Consider the following 17,138-nt stretch of genomic DNA (forward strand, 5'->3'; position numbering starts at 1 on the left):
AGAGAGGGAGGTGAGTCAGTGTCTGGCTGGGTTGTGTAAAACCTGCAGTGAAAGCTACCCCACCCCCGCTAGGCAGTGGTGTTAGGGCTTTCCTTTGTGTTAATGCTTCTTTTGAGGAATTTTGTGCGTCTTCCAAAACTAAAAAGTATCAGGGAAGTGGTCTACGGTATTTATTTTTTTCCAAGAATAGGACAGTCCTGTTGCATGTATTGTCATTTGAATTGTTCTACTTGAAGATATTTTTAGTTTAATTATGGTGCTTATTGCATTTTGAACAGATATCTGGAAACATGGCTACTGAACATGTTAATGGGAATGGTACTGAAGAGCCCATGGATACTTCTGCTGCAGTTACCCATTCTGAGCATTTCCAGACATTGCTTGATGCTGGTTTACCACAGAAAGTTGCTGAAAAACTAGATGAAATTTACGTTGCAGGTAAGATGTAAAACTTGCAAAACCACACGTACAATATTTTATTGGATTCTGCTGTCTTTGGGCTAAAATAGCAACTTTTTGTGGTTTCCAAAAGTATGGGAACTGCAGTCTTACCAAAATCTGTGGATGTTTTCCATTCGCTGCTTTAATTTGTCATAGTATTTTTCAGAGAAAAGTTTTGGGACAGGCCACTTGGGCTGAGGGGTGGGAAGGAGGAAAAATATGCAGGTGACCATAGCAACAGCTGGAATAGGCAACAGATGACTTTTAGGAGGAGTAGATGATGTGCTCTTTGTGCATTTCTTACAGTAGTTGTAGGTGATTGGAAGTAACTGAAGCCTTGGTATTCGTCTTCTCATGTAAATGGTACTTTGTGACATAGTATTTGAGTTAATGGATGCGAAGGTTATTGTTTTGTTCTCTCAGACATGGTAATAGCTAGCATTTTTTAAGCTTGATTTTTGGATTGTGGTGGTCAGTTTTCATGCTGCAGTTCATTTGGCTTTATAGTTGTCTTAAAATGTACCAAGGTGCCGTTGCTAGGTAAGCTAAGTCAGATTTCAATAGATCCTTCTGAATACAGCTTCAGGATATTGAAAATACACTTGGCCCATGCAGCATCTGGGTTTCCCAGAAGTCAAACAAATCCATAAATGCAGTAACTGTTACTCTGAATCGTAACTTTTTTTTGTCACACTTTTTGGTGGAAAAAAGGTTAAATACGCTTAAATATTTACCTTTAAGAGGTCTAAGTGATTTCTCAGGTATAGTAACTTATGTTAATCAGTGATTGATTTAAGGGTCACTGAAATGCGTTAAATGCGGTTAAACAGAGATTGCTGCCCAAATATAATTAGTAATTTTTTTCTTTTCTCTAGGGCTAGTTGCACATAGTGATCTAGATGAAAGAGCTATTGAAGCTTTAAAGGAATTTAATGAAGAAGGTGCATTGGCAGTGCTTCAGCAGTTTAAAGACAGTGATCTCTCACATGTTCAGGTAACGTTAAGCAATTTGGAATATAATTGTTGACTGTATAGCAGTCAATATAATAATTGACTGCTAGTTGACTGGCAAGAGGTTTGCTTAAGTCTCTTCAGTGATCCATATGTGATGTGTAAAACAGGCACTGTATTAGTTCAATGTAAAATTAAGATTCTGGCTTTCCGTGTTTTCAGAACTGAAGATTAATGTATCTTTTGCAGAACAAAAGTGCCTTTTTATGTGGAGTCATGAAGACATACAGGCAGAGGGAAAAACAGGGGACCAAGGTGGCTGATTCTAGCAAAGGACCAGATGAGGCAAAAATTAAGGTATGTGCCTAAAACATAAGTGTTATGCAATCTATCTGTGGTTTTTCAAAGCTATTGTGACAGATACCTTGGTTGTTTTGGGACTGTGTTTTTCTTGAAATGCTATTTTAGATTATTTGTCGTTATTTGGAAGCTGTCACTTGCATTTTTATCTTGTGCTTCATCCTCATCAAGAGGAAACTTAATATACTGTTAATTACTGGAACTGAATGTATATAAAAGTCAAAAAGATTTGACAGTTTGCTTTATGTCTAGTTGAGACAGTTCTACTATTTCACAGTTAAAAGTTTTTGAAAGCTTGTCAGCATAGATCTTGGAGTTCAGAGTGCATAACTTCAGCTACTGGTGGTTGTTTTTCTTTCTTTTTTTTTTTTTCTTCAGTTCAGGTTTAAAGCAACTCCACAATAGGGAGGAGATACCACATGTGTCTGAGAAGACAGATTGTAATGGATTTAGGATTTAGCCCACTTCTTATGGCATAATCACTGTTCTCATAAACTGTACCCCAAACAGTCTTAGTAATGGACACGTTATTACTTGGACTGAGTCTTTTGCTAGCAAGAAACTCCTGTCTCAAGAGTTAGGCATACCATGATTTATTTTAAAATTCTGTGATGAGCAACGTGACCAAAGCTTAAGTAAAAGAAAAGAATGCTTAGTTGATGTCTCAAAAAGCGAGAGAATCTTTCATCTTTAACTTTCATGTATAAACTGGAAAATTAATGTGTTATGTATTGCAAATAACTGTGTAGCTTGCGAAACTAGAAAATCTTTTTTCTCCTGACTTTGAGGCTGGGATGCCATTAATTATAAATTCCAAAACCCGATACAGTTTTTGTCACTACCACATAAAACGCCAACAGTATGAGGACTTGGTTAACTAACTTAAAGTAGCATAGCTTTTACTGGTGATGGCTATAGCATTTAAAATAACTTTGCAATTTTCCATTTGTGAAATTGCTAACTCTTGATTCTAATTAGGCTTGTTTAATGTGCTGTTTCTTTGTGTATAGAGTTGATTTGTCTCTGTACAAAATTATCAAGAAAGACTAATTTCAGAGGAATTTCTCATTATATATTTGCATACTGAATTTCATCTAACATTTTAAATTGGTAGCATATCTGTAACTGTATGCAGTGATTCTGGTGAGGATCAGTTGTGCTGGGAATGCTGTATGTGCTCACAAGGAGAAAGGAAGTAGTACTACCACTTCAGTGGTGGGATAACCGAAGCAGTCAGTACAGTGTTCCAGGGGTGTAAGTGCTTAAACATGTGTTCTTTAACTTCACACTTATGAGTAATCTCATTAAGTGACGGGAACTCCTATGCATAAATGTTTGCAGGATTGGACATGCCAAAACAAGAAGTGGCTCAGACTAAGATCTTTCTAATTAAAGGGAAGCTTGTTATTATATTACTTGGCCTTTTTTTTTGTGTATGAAAATGAAGGAATTGGAAAAACTGTGTGAATTTCTAGTTTTTTAGAGTCTTTCTTTGCCTGATAGTTCTAATAATTGTTTTGCAAGGTTCTTGTTGAAGTACTACAGTAGGCTTGTTCGCCTGTGCGAGTTTCAAAGCAATACAGTTCAAGAGGTATTATAAGCATGTCTGTGAATGAATTGCATCTAAAATAGCTCAATTTCTACATGATTTTAAAATTTTAAGTTTCTCACTTGAAGGCACTCTTGGAGAGAACCGGCTACACTCTTGATGTGACTACTGGACAGAGAAAGTATGGTGGTCCCCCTCCAGAGTCTGTATATTCAGGACAACAACCTTCTGTTGGTACAGAGGTAAGGACATGTTTATGTAGATGTATTCTTATTCATAAGAAGTTTTTTTTTTTATAAACAACTCTCTGTTTGTCTGTTGTAGATATTTGTGGGCAAGATTCCAAGAGACTTGTTTGAAGATGAACTTGTTCCATTATTTGAGAAAGCTGGCCCTATATGGGATCTCCGCTTAATGATGGATCCACTAACAGGTCTAAATAGAGGATATGCCTTTGTCACTTTTTGTACTAAAGAGGCAGCTCAGGAAGCTGTTAAACTGGTAAGAATTTTTTTTTTTTAAGAATGCTCTCTAGCTTATAAGCATTAGGATCAGGACAGCTGCTCAAGATGAAACTGTCGTTGCTAGATCGTTTCATAAATGTCCTGGAGGTATTTTTAAATATTTCCACATTGTGTATAAATTTTTACTGGCTGGCTGTATTAGTGACCAGGAGAAAAAAAAAAAGCCGATGGACTGCTGTTTGGTCCAGTTAGATGAGCCTTTGTCATTAATAAAAGTTGTATTAGCAATAGTGACTTCTGAGCTATCTGCATCTGGATGAGTTTTGTAGAGAAGTGGTGTTTGGGTTGCTGTGCTACAAGGGAAGTGTTGGTCAGGTTGCCTGTGATATTCTGATTTGTTCCTGCACCAGCAGGGGGCCTCGTGCTGGAAGGAGGCTTCTGAAGTCACAGGATTTCATAAGATACTTCATATGAGAAATAATTACTCTTGAGTGTTAATATCTGTTCCGTTTGCTGAAACTGACTGGAAAAAGTCATAAATCCTGCCAGGTTAAAAAAACATGTCCTCTGTTTTACACAGAGGTGTGAAGTAGTTTGATATAAGGAATGGCTACTCTTAAAAAGCTTTCCAGGTTTTATGCATGAAGTATCCATCACTAAAAAAGAGGGGGGAAAGAAACGCCACCCTGATCCTCACACTGCTCCTTCTTTTTCCTAGTTAAGTTGAATTAGATTTTTTTTTTTGAGCTAGTTGCTGCTACCTTGATATGGCCAAGATCGGTGTGCCGTTATGACCCCTGGAGAGTGCTAACCATACTCATTCTGAAGCGTACTGATACTGTATTAATATAGTAGGGTTAAAATCTCTTGTTTTGTAGTAACGTACATGTTAAACCATTAAGGTACTCTATTGACATATTATTGGTGTGAGTTGGTGGAGAAAAATCAAGCTGAAGATGGGAATGTGTTTTGGAATAGTATAGAAATGTCTACAAAAGTTGAAGTACAAAAATATCTGATATACACTGTTAAGCTTTTTAAATAAGAACAGTTGGTGTTGCTGTGTGCAATCCAGATATACTGAGGATAACTGTGTATACCTCTTCGTACTTTCATTGTCAACCTAGCTATTTATATTGTGTGTGAACTCTTAGGCACATGACTTAGCAAAACAGCGAATCAAATCAAATACATTTGCAGAGACACCTAGTAAACAAACAAAAAGGAATTTTTCTTCACTTATCTGGATTTTGCTTAAAGGCAGCACGCACTGAAAAGTCATTCAGGTTATGTTTCCATAAAAGTAACATCAGATCCTAGCCTCAGTCTTCCACTAAAGGATACAAGGGAAGGATGTACTTGGTGTCCATTTGTATCCGATCTTTGGTATGGAGGAAAAAAACCGTTGTGTTCTGGTTTTCAGTTAAATAGCTACTGAGTGTAATAGTTGAAAAGTGTTGAAATTGATGGTGCAGTTTTTTAGCCTTCATGCTAACCTCTTTGAGGGCAGGGTTAGTTTTGAATTGGATCCAGTGGCATATGTGAGCTTTTGAATGGTTCCAACTGTAGTTGCCAGGCTAATTTGGTGTATTATAAGTTTCCCAAGTTGTCTAGGAATGATGTGCAGGCGTACAAGCAAAATATGTCTGTATTGCTCAGTTGAAAATCTTGGGTCTGTCACTTGTATTAGTAACACGTTCATGGGGGTGAGGCTGCTGAAAGACCTCTTAGAAATGCTGAATCCTTTGTCCTAGCCATTTTAATATCATAGTGTTTTAACAGGTGGTGGTCTTTTTGATACTACCAGTAGTCTTCTGATGTGTATACAACTTATTTCCCATCTTTCTGGACTCACTGGGGTAGGAGTTCTTTTGTTATTTCACATCTTCTTGCCAGAGGCTTTTATTTTATTTTATTTTCCATTCAGGACTCTGTAAAGTATAGCAAACATGAGAATAAAAATCTGCATCATTGCCTGTAGGCTTCTGAGTAATAAGAGACAGCTATGAGGTTTTGTCAATACCCAAACTGCAGCAGAGAATAAACTGACCTGTATTCAGGCTCCTGCAGTTGGTGTAACATATTTTGCATACAATTCATACTTGCGTGGCTGTCATATCATCCACCGTTTTTCTAACAACTGAATGTAGAACTGAACTAAAATTTTTGCATAAACTTAATATTGACTTACCCTATTCACTAACCAGAAGAAATCTTGCAATTTAAAAGATTGAAACCTTGACTTTTGTTATGCATATGCATTTTTAAGCCACTTCAAAAAGGGAAGAATTCTCTAAATTGTGTTTGAAATACATTTGGGGCTGTGCCAGAGACAAAAATGGAGTGATGCTATGGCCTGAGACTGAGAAGACTTACGGATATGAATAGTAGTTAATTTTATGTCCAGTGCTTAATCCAGCGTGGGTAACCCTTGCTGGTTAAGTACAAGTGGCATCTCAAGTGTTGTTCACACAAGTGCTGACTATCAGAAGTCTGGGGTTTTTTTATTTATTTAATTTTTTTAACCTTGGGCATTTTTTTTCCTGTTAACATGTTTATGTTTACTTTCTGGTTTATACTGTTTGAGTTAAGAATTACAACTCCAGTTGTGTTCTTTTGTACACACATTCAGTTCTCCCTCCTATTTCATATGAAGTTTTAGATACCTTTTTTTTTCAAAAGATTTCTGAGTGATTATGATTACTGTAGACATGTACAGGATAAGTACCTGTGAGGTGAAGCTTGTAGGAAAACTTACCGAAAACTACAGTAGCATACAGTGTATTTTTGACTAGCACAAGTACAAGCTTGATTGAAGTGCAGGTACAGGTGAGTTAACGTAAATATGCCCCTTTAACAGTTTACCAGCTGTGCATAGCAGTATGACGTGCCATTTGCTGCTGGAAAAAAAAATAAAATTGCTGGTGAAAGTCTAAGTGGATAAAACGACAAGGCAGACCTTATGCATACTTTCATCTGTTTGTGAGTGGGTTCTTATAGAACTTAGCAAAAAAAACCCAAACAAACCCGACTATTTATTATAGTGTCTGAAGGGTAGTAATATCTCTGTTGCTAACTTAGGGCATTGATTCAGTGGTGACAGAAGGGGGAAGCAGTATGCTGACATAGCTAATTTGTTAGCCTGACTGTTTTGGCACTTTACTCAGATGATGATTTGGGCCTGTTTGTGTCCAGTCTAAGTTTACAGATGGTGTGCAAACTATTAACCTAAAACCCACCAACTTTATATTCAAGAACACCTAATTGAAGACTGTTTTCTCTGTGTTAAAAGAAACATACAATGTAACATAGTATGAAAAAACTGCTAGAAACTAATGTCAATGTGGAATTGCAATATGGTAGAATATTTTAAATTTTTTTAAGTTATGAAATATTATTTTGTTGCCATGAGTTGTGTGAGATTTTTTTAGATTAAATATTTAAGACCAAAACTTTGATCTTAGACTTCAACAGGAACAGTCAGATAATATCTTCTATTATCCATATAGCATAGAATATTCGGTTGGAAGGGACCTGCAACAATCATCTAGTCTAACTGTGCGACCACTCTAGGGCTGACAGAAAGTTAAAGTATGCTGTTAAGGGCATTGTCCAAATTCCTCTTAAGACAGAGGTTAAACCTCTCCTCTTAAACACAGAGAGGTTTGGGGCATTGACCACCTCTCTAGGAAGCCTGTTCCAGTGTTTGACTACCCTCTCAGTAAAAAAATGCTTCCACATGTAAAGAAATGTTTACTAACATGCACTTCAGTTAATGAAGAATCAGTTTGTGTCTTGTTTCCAGAATAATATACTGTCAGCTTTTTTAAAGGTACTTCTTTAAAGGATTTTTTTTAGATGCTATAATATGTCTCTTCATTAATGTGTATAAGTCTGTTTATTAGTTGTCGTAATGTATATATACAGTCGTCTTATGCAGCTGTTTCCTACTTTAAAATCAGCTATTCCTCTGCCACATGGACACCAGATATGGAGACAGAAGTATTTTACTGTATACTACTATGTTTTGAGACATAATTAGTTGGGAAGATGCCACTCCCAATCCTTTTCATGTGTACAGTTCTCCTTTTAGCTCACTTTTGGTACAATTGTCTTTGTACCAAAGCTTTGAAAATTTTTGAGTGATGTATTTTTAGTTTGCAAGAGATAAATATAAACATACATCTTCATTCACTAAAATTGTTGATATTAGTACACAAAGCAAGGAGGAGTGTCAGAGAACTTGCTTATGCAGGAAGGTTTACCACCAAACACAAAATAGCTCCTAGAATAAATAGTTAAATTAAGTTTTAAAAAGCTGTCCTACTACTTGTCAATGAGATGTTAACCACAAAATACATTTTCCTAGCTAAAGAACTGTCTGTTGCAGGGCTTCCAGTTGGAAAGGGGTTGATGTACCACCAGTTGACCTCCCTGCTGCTTATTTGGATGATGCATGTCTGTGTCTGCATCTCAATGAAAGGCATTTTTTTGTCAACAGATGTCTACAGTAATACTTTTTTTTTTTCCATAAACTGCTGACTTGTTCAGGGTGTCTTCTAAACAATCTGTTATAAGAGAAGCATTTGAACAGAAGTCTTAGGATTTCAAATCAGTAGAAGGTTCTTCTTGCTGTTTACTATCTTTACATGCGTAATCTATGTGCTTTGGAAAGTATTTGCCAATTGCTCTTGCATATTTTGTGTACAAGATCTGATCATGGCTCTTTAGTTAACTATGGAACTTTAGAAGGGAATCTGACTTTAATTGTAACTCCTGTCTTGGATTATATGCAATTCAAGAATTGATGGATGCAATCTATAGAGGAACTTGCATTTTTTTTCCTGCACTGTTGTGAAGGGAGAAGCCTTGACCTTGATGACGTGGAGATATGATTTACCTTTCATGGTTCGATGTGAAAAACTCTCTAAAGAAACATACGTTGAGAGAGGCTTGAACAAGAAAGGAAGGACAATAGTTGGCTGAAATTGTTGAGATATCTTGGAGAACATGGGTATACTTGAGAACAGTTGAATGTGTGTCATAAGAATGTGCTAAGCTCCAAACAATTTGATATATTACTAAATACTATGTTTGCAAAAGTAAAATACTTGGTATGCTGCTGTTGGAGGGGAGTGAAAATTATCTGTAACTGATGATTGTCCAATTATTTTTCTTTCAGTACAACAACCATGAAATTCGTTCTGGAAAACACATCGGTGTATGCATCTCTGTTGCCAATAATAGGCTTTTTGTTGGTTCTATTCCTAAAAGTAAAACCAAGGAGCAAATTGTTGAAGAATTTAGCAAAGTAACAGGTAAGTCAATAACTGTGTTTTGTAGAGCTGGAGAGATGTCAAATGTGGTCAACGATGAACCCTCTTCACCATCTTTTGGCTTATGGTTGAATGATGGTGAATCCAAATGAAGACCACTTAGCATTTCTCTTGACGTTTACGTGTGGTTTGTTTGGTTTTTTTGGGTTTTTTTAACTGTTGTGCTGAGGGCTGAAATATTTTTGATTAAACTAGACGTATGGTTCCAAGTTTTACCTAGGGAGTAAGTGTGTAATGTTTAAAAAAGCCATTCAAACAAATAGATGGTTTAATTATTTCAATACTAATGGATGTTTTAAAGCTTTTCAAGACAAAACTGAAGCGGGCTGGGGAACATAACTAGTTCTCTGCTTCAGAATTCTTAGTGATTTGTTAAGGATCTCTTTTTGATAATGGCACGTAAACTGGCAAAGGTAACATTTGGTGGCTTTCTCTGTTACTGAACGATATAGCTTAGATATAGCTCCTTGGAGCAACACTGAAACTCTTCAGGTACCTTAAACTCAATGCAAGTGTGACCTCTTGTTGTTTAGGCATCTGTGGAAAAAACACACAAGTGGTGCAACTTAGGGGCCCTTACATCTTCTCCATTCAGTTAGAGGAAAGGTACTCTTCATTGCTACTAAGCTTTCTTCACTTGATAAAATGGAACCTAGGTCAGGAGAGTCTTAATGTCTCTCTTTGAAAATGTTGGTCTTGAAGGTAGGGAAATTTTAATATGTAGAGTCTCAAAAGTCTAGTGTGTTCATGCTTTTTTTTTTTTTTTTGTTTTGGAATCACTTGCCAGATGAGCACTTACCAGAAGAATATTCCCTACTTTATAATACAAATTCATGTATTGAAGCCATAACAAATAAATATTTTGCTTAATTTCAGAGGGTCTTACAGATGTCATATTGTATCATCAGCCTGATGACAAGAAAAAGAACCGGGGTTTCTGTTTCCTTGAATATGAAGATCACAAAACTGCTGCTCAGGCCAGACGTAGATTAATGAGCGGCAAAGTGAAAGTCTGGGGAAATGTTGTTACAGTTGAATGGGCTGACCCTATAGAAGACCCAGATCCTGAAGTCATGGCAAAGGTAATAAAGCTATAAGGGAACCATAATACATTTAAAGTGCCTTGTTCAAAAGTAAGTAATTCCTGACATTAGCCTTAGTTTAAATAGCATCTTTCAGCCTTTTTTACAGAAATGTTGTGAGATGATAAAAATATGAATACACCCCAAAAAAACCCCAACCCTATTGGCTGATGTTATTTTGTGCTCCCAAGGCTGAAGGTTGAACATCATTCTTGCCAAAGTGACACGTAGGCCTGATGTACTTAACTTCTCATCCGGATGTGGTGGTGGTGACTCCTAAAGTTAAAATGGTTTTGTGTTTTAATATTTGGAGGGACAGAAATCTACATATGATCACAGAGCAAGCCTTAATTCTTTTTAACCCCGGAACTGTACATTTATCACTTCAGAACTGGAGCATGTCAGTAAGACACAGAAATGTGTTTTCAAAATTGCCTTTAGCAGTTACTTCTGAGATGTTAGGCAGTTACTTTGTATTTTGAACTCTGTATCTTTATTTTTAATTTGGGGGGGTTAATTCTTTGAAATATTATGACTAATAATATTTTGGATTTTGAATATTTCAGTGAAACTGAAGTCTGAACTATTAACATTTTGAAGTACATTGTAGCAGTTGTTTTATAAACGTGTGGTACTTTGCCAGAAACAAATTACCTGAATTCCCCCCCCCCATCAGATAATGCCCAACCCTGTCTTTTTTCAGTTATGTTGTGTAGCTGAGTTGTTTAATGGAAAATCCTAGCTAGCCCATATCCTTATCTCTTTCTCTTTGCTTGCTTTTCATCTGTGCTTTTACTCTCATCTGAGACACGTCACTTGCTGGAGTCCTACTTTGATGGACCTAGTAAGATAGCTTGGCTGGGATCTCCTCTTTGGTGAGCCATAAGGGAAAAGGGTTGGGGTGGGGGCTCATTTTAGGGAAAAAACTGCTTTTGTAATACAGGTATTACAGAAGCTTTTGGACTACCTTATCTGCAGGCTTTATTTTTTCTTGCCCAGCATCATAGACTATCAGCAGCAGGGAAGAGTCTTGCAGGTAAAATTTGTCGAAGGTGGCACTTCCTAAATATGGCGGCCTATTTATCTGTTCGGTTTCTTGGCTCAAAAGAGAAGAGAACTAATCCAGCAAGTTGTGAAAATAAATTAGCAGGAACTTCTGCTGATGTGACTGAATTAGATGAGCAGGAAGCAATAGGGGACATAATCAGCTATTTTTCCTAAGGAAGTTTACAGATGTGGGGAGTAAAAAGCTAAGGAAGATAAAGCTTGATAGTGATTTGCCCCATTTAATATACAGGTTTTTTCAGTGTGTTAATACCTTGTATTATTTTCTATTTGAAATGGGACATGAAAAGGGAAGAAACATAAATATGGAAAACGTGCAGAAAATCAACTTGCGTACTTCCAGGCCCTTGGCATATGGCGCTAGATCTTGGGTTGAACATGTATGGAAAAGTTGAAACTATGTGAATGAGAATACTGAAAAAGTAGAGAGCATCTCGCTTGTGTTTGAAGGCAGAAGTTGAGAGAAGCATTGGTGTCTGACCTTTCTCGCTGGGTGTGTCCCTTAGCTTATTCTTGCAACAAGGAAAGTCTCTACTCCCATCTTTCTTGCTCACTTACCCATTTGGAGAAACTCTGACCACATCTGGCACTTCTGTAAGTGTTAGATTTACTTTCTGTTGTTTATTGTTGTCTTTCTCCTAAGAGAAAGAGCACCTGAGCTGCTGGCAGTCAGTAATCTCCCAGATGTGGGCTGCAGGTTGGCTGTCATGTCTTCTGAGTACTGTCAATAGGGAGCAAGGGGAGAGCTATTGACCCTTGTTATCCTACACATTCCTGTGGTAGAAAGGTCTGGAGAAAACACTGTGAGTAGGAGTAGATTGCTTTTATCAGAATAGTCATCTGATCTGGTGGTTTTCTTGTCAAGGCTGCTAGAAAAGCAAGTCCTTAAGAGCAAACTCAGGGGAAGACGAATTCACCTTTGTAGCTAGAAGGTGAACAGTGTTGTTCTAAATACCTTGCAGAAGCAGCATATCGTTTCATCAATATATAGACGTGTACTGATTTAAATTTCTGAAGTGTTTACTTCAGCCTCTTTTCCATTGTTCTGCAGACTTTTGCTTAAATGTTGAGGAGAGTCCTGTATGGATGCATACTTAAATTTTAAATGGGCTGTTACCTTAAATAAAGAAGTACCTTGAGTGTGATGAAGTAGAAAGCTAGGCTCTGAACCTAGACATACGTATGTGCTACAGGAGATTAGTACTTGTACTGACAGATCAGACTAATTGGTTAAGTAATTGATTTCTGGTCCAAAGTGAACTTTTTCCAACTTCCAGTAGCTGTATTCATAGCTTTATTTCTCTGAAGTGTTTCTTTGATGCCTCTTACATCTGTAGTGCAGATAAATTTCTTAATGGTTTACTTGATTTCTGTATCATGGCTGAGGCTACAGAGGATGTTCTGGAGTGGCAGGTTAAGCAGCTAAAGTCTTACGCTTGTGGCTGCCCTGTAGATTACAGGACAGGAGACAGGGCTAGTAACCTTTGGAGAATGTGGCAATAAAGTCTGAAGTGTGTGCACCGTAGGTAAGAGGAGGAAAATGAGCAGATCCCAGAAGTGTTCAGAATAGTTTAATCTTAATCTTAAGCAGATTTAAAATTGGGTCCTGCCTTTATGGCAAAATGCTGCTGCTGGGTATATTGCTTGTTAGGTGTGTATTTATGGATCCTTGGCGTTATAATCTATGAGACTTAATGAAGAAGATTTCCCTTTTTCTTTTCTTTTCTTTTCTTTCCCTCTTTAGATAGCTTAAATGAAATAAAGATCGGTTCATCTTCTCTCAACCTATGCTTTATACTGCCTCCTGGCTTTGACAGCTTCTTTGACTGGTTCAGCTATTAATGTATAACATGACCGAAGGTGTTAAAATTTTAACTGTTAGAGTTTAATGGATTTGTCTACACTGGAAAGAACTTAAATTAGTTGCTTTTTACTTCTACAAAAAAAGTTGTGTTATTAAGTGCCTCTTGTAACAAAAAAAAGTGATGATTTTTGAGGTTTTTAATGATGTCTGACACTATATCAGTCATTGTGGATTTATTAGTGAAGGCTACTTAGGGTTCCTCATGAGATTTTAGTTTTCATCCTTTCCTAAAGTACAATAATATGGAACGTTTGTTCGAAAGTAACCATTTTTAAAAACGATTGATTACACCACAAAACTTCCTGTAATTCATTTTCATGAAATTAGGCTAAGGTAGCAATCAGAACAGTTTACTAAAAATGGTTATTACTTATGGGTTACAAGAAGTAAAGGTTGTTATTACCATCAAGACATCTAGCAGAAGCTTAACACAGGAGCTTTCCTCATGGAAAAAGTCATGTTATGACTTTTATAATCTCCTGAGAATCAGCAAGAGTACCTATTGCCAGAGACTGTAGAGTTAAAACACAGGGTCAGATCTATGATCTGTAGTATCTCTTCTTCCAAACTCTGCATCCCACCCTAGTTTGGCTAGCGAGTGAGACAAAGATTTATGGAAGTCTGTCGTGTTTATTTATAACTTAATTACATAGTAATTCTTATAAAAAGGGTGTCTGGGTTTATTGAGGTCCTGTATGTGGTGGGAGATAGCTCTGCTTCAAAAATTGAAGCATGCTTTCTTTGGTTCCTTCACACCCTGTGTTATTTTTGTTCACCTTCAGGGTTAGGAGTGGAAAGTCAGTGTTGCCACGTACAGTGTTCACTCACTTTTTGTCATCAGCGAGTTTGAAATCACTAGTAGTGGAGGGGTTGTGAGCAGAAATTGCAGGTCTGCAGCTGATGTGCAGCTGTATTGTAGGAATGTAAGACTGAGCGCTCTTTGGCAGTAGGAGGTGACTAGACTGTCAGGGCATGGTGGCAGCATATGGAAGGAACACCCCAACAGGTCAGAGGCTTGTAAATTGTGAGAAGTCATGGATGACATCATGCAAATATGCTCATGCACAGTCATTTTGTGCAACTTCAGTGTAGACTTAAGGGCAAGTCTTTGAGTACTAACAGGTCACTAATATATGTGATTCCTGGTGTCCAGTGTACATTGTCTGCTATATTAAATAAGAGTCTAGTTTTAAGCCTTTGTCAGACTGCTCTGTATTTTCTTTTATCAAAAGCAGTTGGTGGTTGATGAAACTTTATATTGATGATTTAGTCACTATCGGGCAGTTACCAGGGCATATCTCAATAGTTGAAAGATAACCAACCCTTCTGATCTGAAAAGCTGTCTAGCAGTCTTTGTCTAGCTTAAGAGCCATATTGCATGCTTTAGAGAGCTGGGGGAGGGAATAGGCTTTCAGAGTTACTTGAAGGTGGCAGTTCCTCAAGGGAAGGACACAGTTTGGCTTGTGAGAAAGTCCAAGGGTGACTTGTCAGTATCAGCCTTAGTATCCCATTCTGTCTGTGTTCTGTCTTCTAGCTGTGGATTCAGGTCACTGAGATCTCCTCAGGCAAGCACAGTCCTGATGCTAGGTATTTGCTGTAGCTACAGCATGGGAGCCACAAGTTAAGCAGCTTGAGAGCTGCAGGCCTGTCACCTCTGACCTAGATATTATAGTGATGACTGTTTTGCAAATACCTGAGCAAAAACCTGTCTAAACAATGAAATGTTTTGATAACTTAATTATTTTATGTGTAACCCATCCTGGTTGCCTTCTTTCAAGTTTGAAGGTGTTCTGAGGTGAAAATCACTGCTGCTAGGATTCTTTTAAACCTTAATACAAATTGGATTGACTTTCAGGATACTAATACTATGTAATTGTGCGTGAAAACAGATTTAATATTTCTATCAGTCAGGGAATTCTGGAGTCAGCTCATACTGTATGAATATATAAATACACATATTCCTGTATATGAAATATAATGATGTTTTCAGTACTGGCCATAGCAGTGAGTTGCAAAATTTCATTTTGTGTTTTGGAATTAGATCATACTTTTAAGTCCTTATTTTTATTATTTTATTTTTTAGGTAAAAGTTTTGTTTGTACGCAATCTTGCCAATACTGTAACAGAGGAGATACTAGAAAAGGCCTTCAGTCAATTTGGAAAGCTAGAGCGAGTGAAGAAGCTAAAAGACTATGCTTTCATTCATTTTGATGAACGGGATGGTGCTGTAAAGGTAAGTGAAGAGGACTGTAACTGTGTTTAAGTAGTGACTACAGATAACACTTAGAAGCTGAATACTTCTAACTTGAGAAAAAGCTCTGTCTGGAGACATGGTAACACGCTGTCACTGATAACTTTGTCCTCTCTGAGCGTCTCCTAGGAAGATGCAGTTGCAAGCTTGAAAAATAGATCTTAGATGCACCTATCCTAAGTAATTCTGCCGTGAGTGTCTAAGATAATCATACGTGTTATTGTTTGAAAGAGAGGTGCCAGAATTTTAATGACTCTGCTCACCAAATTACTGGGAGAATCTAAAGCAGGTTCTCTGGGGCAGGTGGTAAAAACTTAGGTAATCTTTTATTTTCCAGGAACAGAATTACTTATTTTTTTTATGGTGTGGAATAGGCACCTTTTCTTCTGATGAGAGGTGCTGGACACAACTGAGTAATTGTCATTCCTGGATTTTACTAGCTTCGTCTTGGTATTTTTTCATCTGTCATTAGGAAGGGAAAGTGTAATTCCTGTCCTGCCTATAGTGTGTCTTATTTTTTTTTAATGTTCTGTGGGAGGATGCAGAATACAAGGGGGTTCAGTTTTTCATATACATCCAGATGCCTTAAAGCAGATGCTTAGGAAAATGATGGAAAGAGTCTTTTCGTAGTATATGTATCCCTGTCAAGCTTAGCTGTGTAGAGTCCCTAAAAGTGGTAGAATCTTTAGGATTCCCCTGCTTGAATTTAACTTGTAGCAATTACTGTGACCCATGGGAATTGTACATGTGTGTGTTGGTGGGCTTTTTGTTGGTGTGTTGTGTTTTTTTTTTTTTTTTGGCGGTGGTTCGTTTTGGTTTTTTTTTTTTGTGGTCAGAATGAGACTGTTAAATTACAATTTTTGGCTTCTGGTTTAAAAAGAAAGTTACTTTGATTACAAGTAAAATAAAGGAATAAAAACATATACTGATCTCTAGCCTTAGAGTTTGCATGTGTGCTGACATTAGAAATTTATTGCTTTATTGCAAAATCTGTACTTTCAGAGGACAGTTCCATCACTTCATTAATTGAAACAGCTTGCAAAGACTGAAACCTATTTACAGTTTTGAGTGGAAGATTTCTAAACTGGTACATACAGTCTTGGGTTTGAGAGCCAGGTTAAGAGGAAATGCATAACTCTGGAACCCACAATACAGTGCTGTCTATTTAAAAAAAAAAAATATTTAGCTTTACATTGTTATTTTAGCTCTGGATAACAAATTTTAAAATGTGTGCCTAAAAGATAAGAGTAAAATTAATAACTTCAGATATGCTTAGAAGTATATTTAAAGTCTGGTTAATTCCTTCAGGCAATGGAAGAAATGAATGGCAAAGATTTAGAGGGAGAAAACATTGAAATTGTTTTTGCTAAGCCACCAGATCAAAAAAGGAAAGAACGGAAAGCTCAGAGACAAGCGGCTAAAAATCAGATGTAAGTGTAAATGCATGCACATATGTTGTATTACTTCTGAAAGACATGTACACTCCTACAGAATTAGAACTTCTGGGTATTTTAGTAGGTGTACTATAGTGTATATAGGTTTTCTGGTTTCTCTGAAAATGTTGGATTCATTTATGCTGTTTGCATTTTACTTAAGATCTAGTAGTGGTGTTGGTGAGATTTCAGGTACTGTTTTGCTGTGCTCATTAAGTGTGAGAGCACCAGAGGAAATGTTTGAAGGTCATGAAATGTACACACCACTTTTTATTCTAAACTTTCATGTACTTCTGCACTCATAAGTCATGTGGATGAACTTAGCAACATGTGCTCCTCCCA

The 17,138-nt window shown here is 37.1% G+C and overlaps 1 protein-coding gene across 26 annotated transcripts in view; it reads left to right on the top strand.

Moving 5' to 3' along the window:
* Positions 1–17,138, top strand: part of SYNCRIP (synaptotagmin binding cytoplasmic RNA interacting protein) — a 42,721-nt gene that overhangs the window by 17,470 nt on the left and 8,113 nt on the right. For all 26 annotated transcript variants that reach the window (XR_012586311.1, XR_012586313.1, XR_012586312.1 and 23 more), the window contains 9 exons: positions 279–438; positions 1,317–1,435; positions 1,642–1,749; positions 3,430–3,543; positions 3,626–3,802; positions 8,948–9,083; positions 9,978–10,183; positions 15,196–15,345; positions 16,672–16,793. Coding sequence is in view for 22 of the 26 variants with exons in the window: in XM_074581219.1 (XP_074437320.1) it covers positions 279–438; positions 1,317–1,435; positions 1,642–1,749; positions 3,430–3,543; positions 3,626–3,802; positions 8,948–9,083; positions 9,978–10,183; positions 15,196–15,345; positions 16,672–16,793 (1,292 nt within the window). In the remaining 4 variants the exon portion in view is untranslated. The remainder of the gene's footprint in view (positions 1–278; positions 439–1,316; positions 1,436–1,641; positions 1,750–3,429; positions 3,544–3,625; positions 3,803–8,947; positions 9,084–9,977; positions 10,184–15,195; positions 15,346–16,671; positions 16,794–17,138) is intronic.

Source organism: Larus michahellis, chromosome 3 (genome assembly GCF_964199755.1).
Source record: "Larus michahellis chromosome 3, bLarMic1.1, whole genome shotgun sequence".
Classification (NCBI taxonomy): Eukaryota; Metazoa; Chordata; class Aves; order Charadriiformes; family Laridae; genus Larus; species Larus michahellis.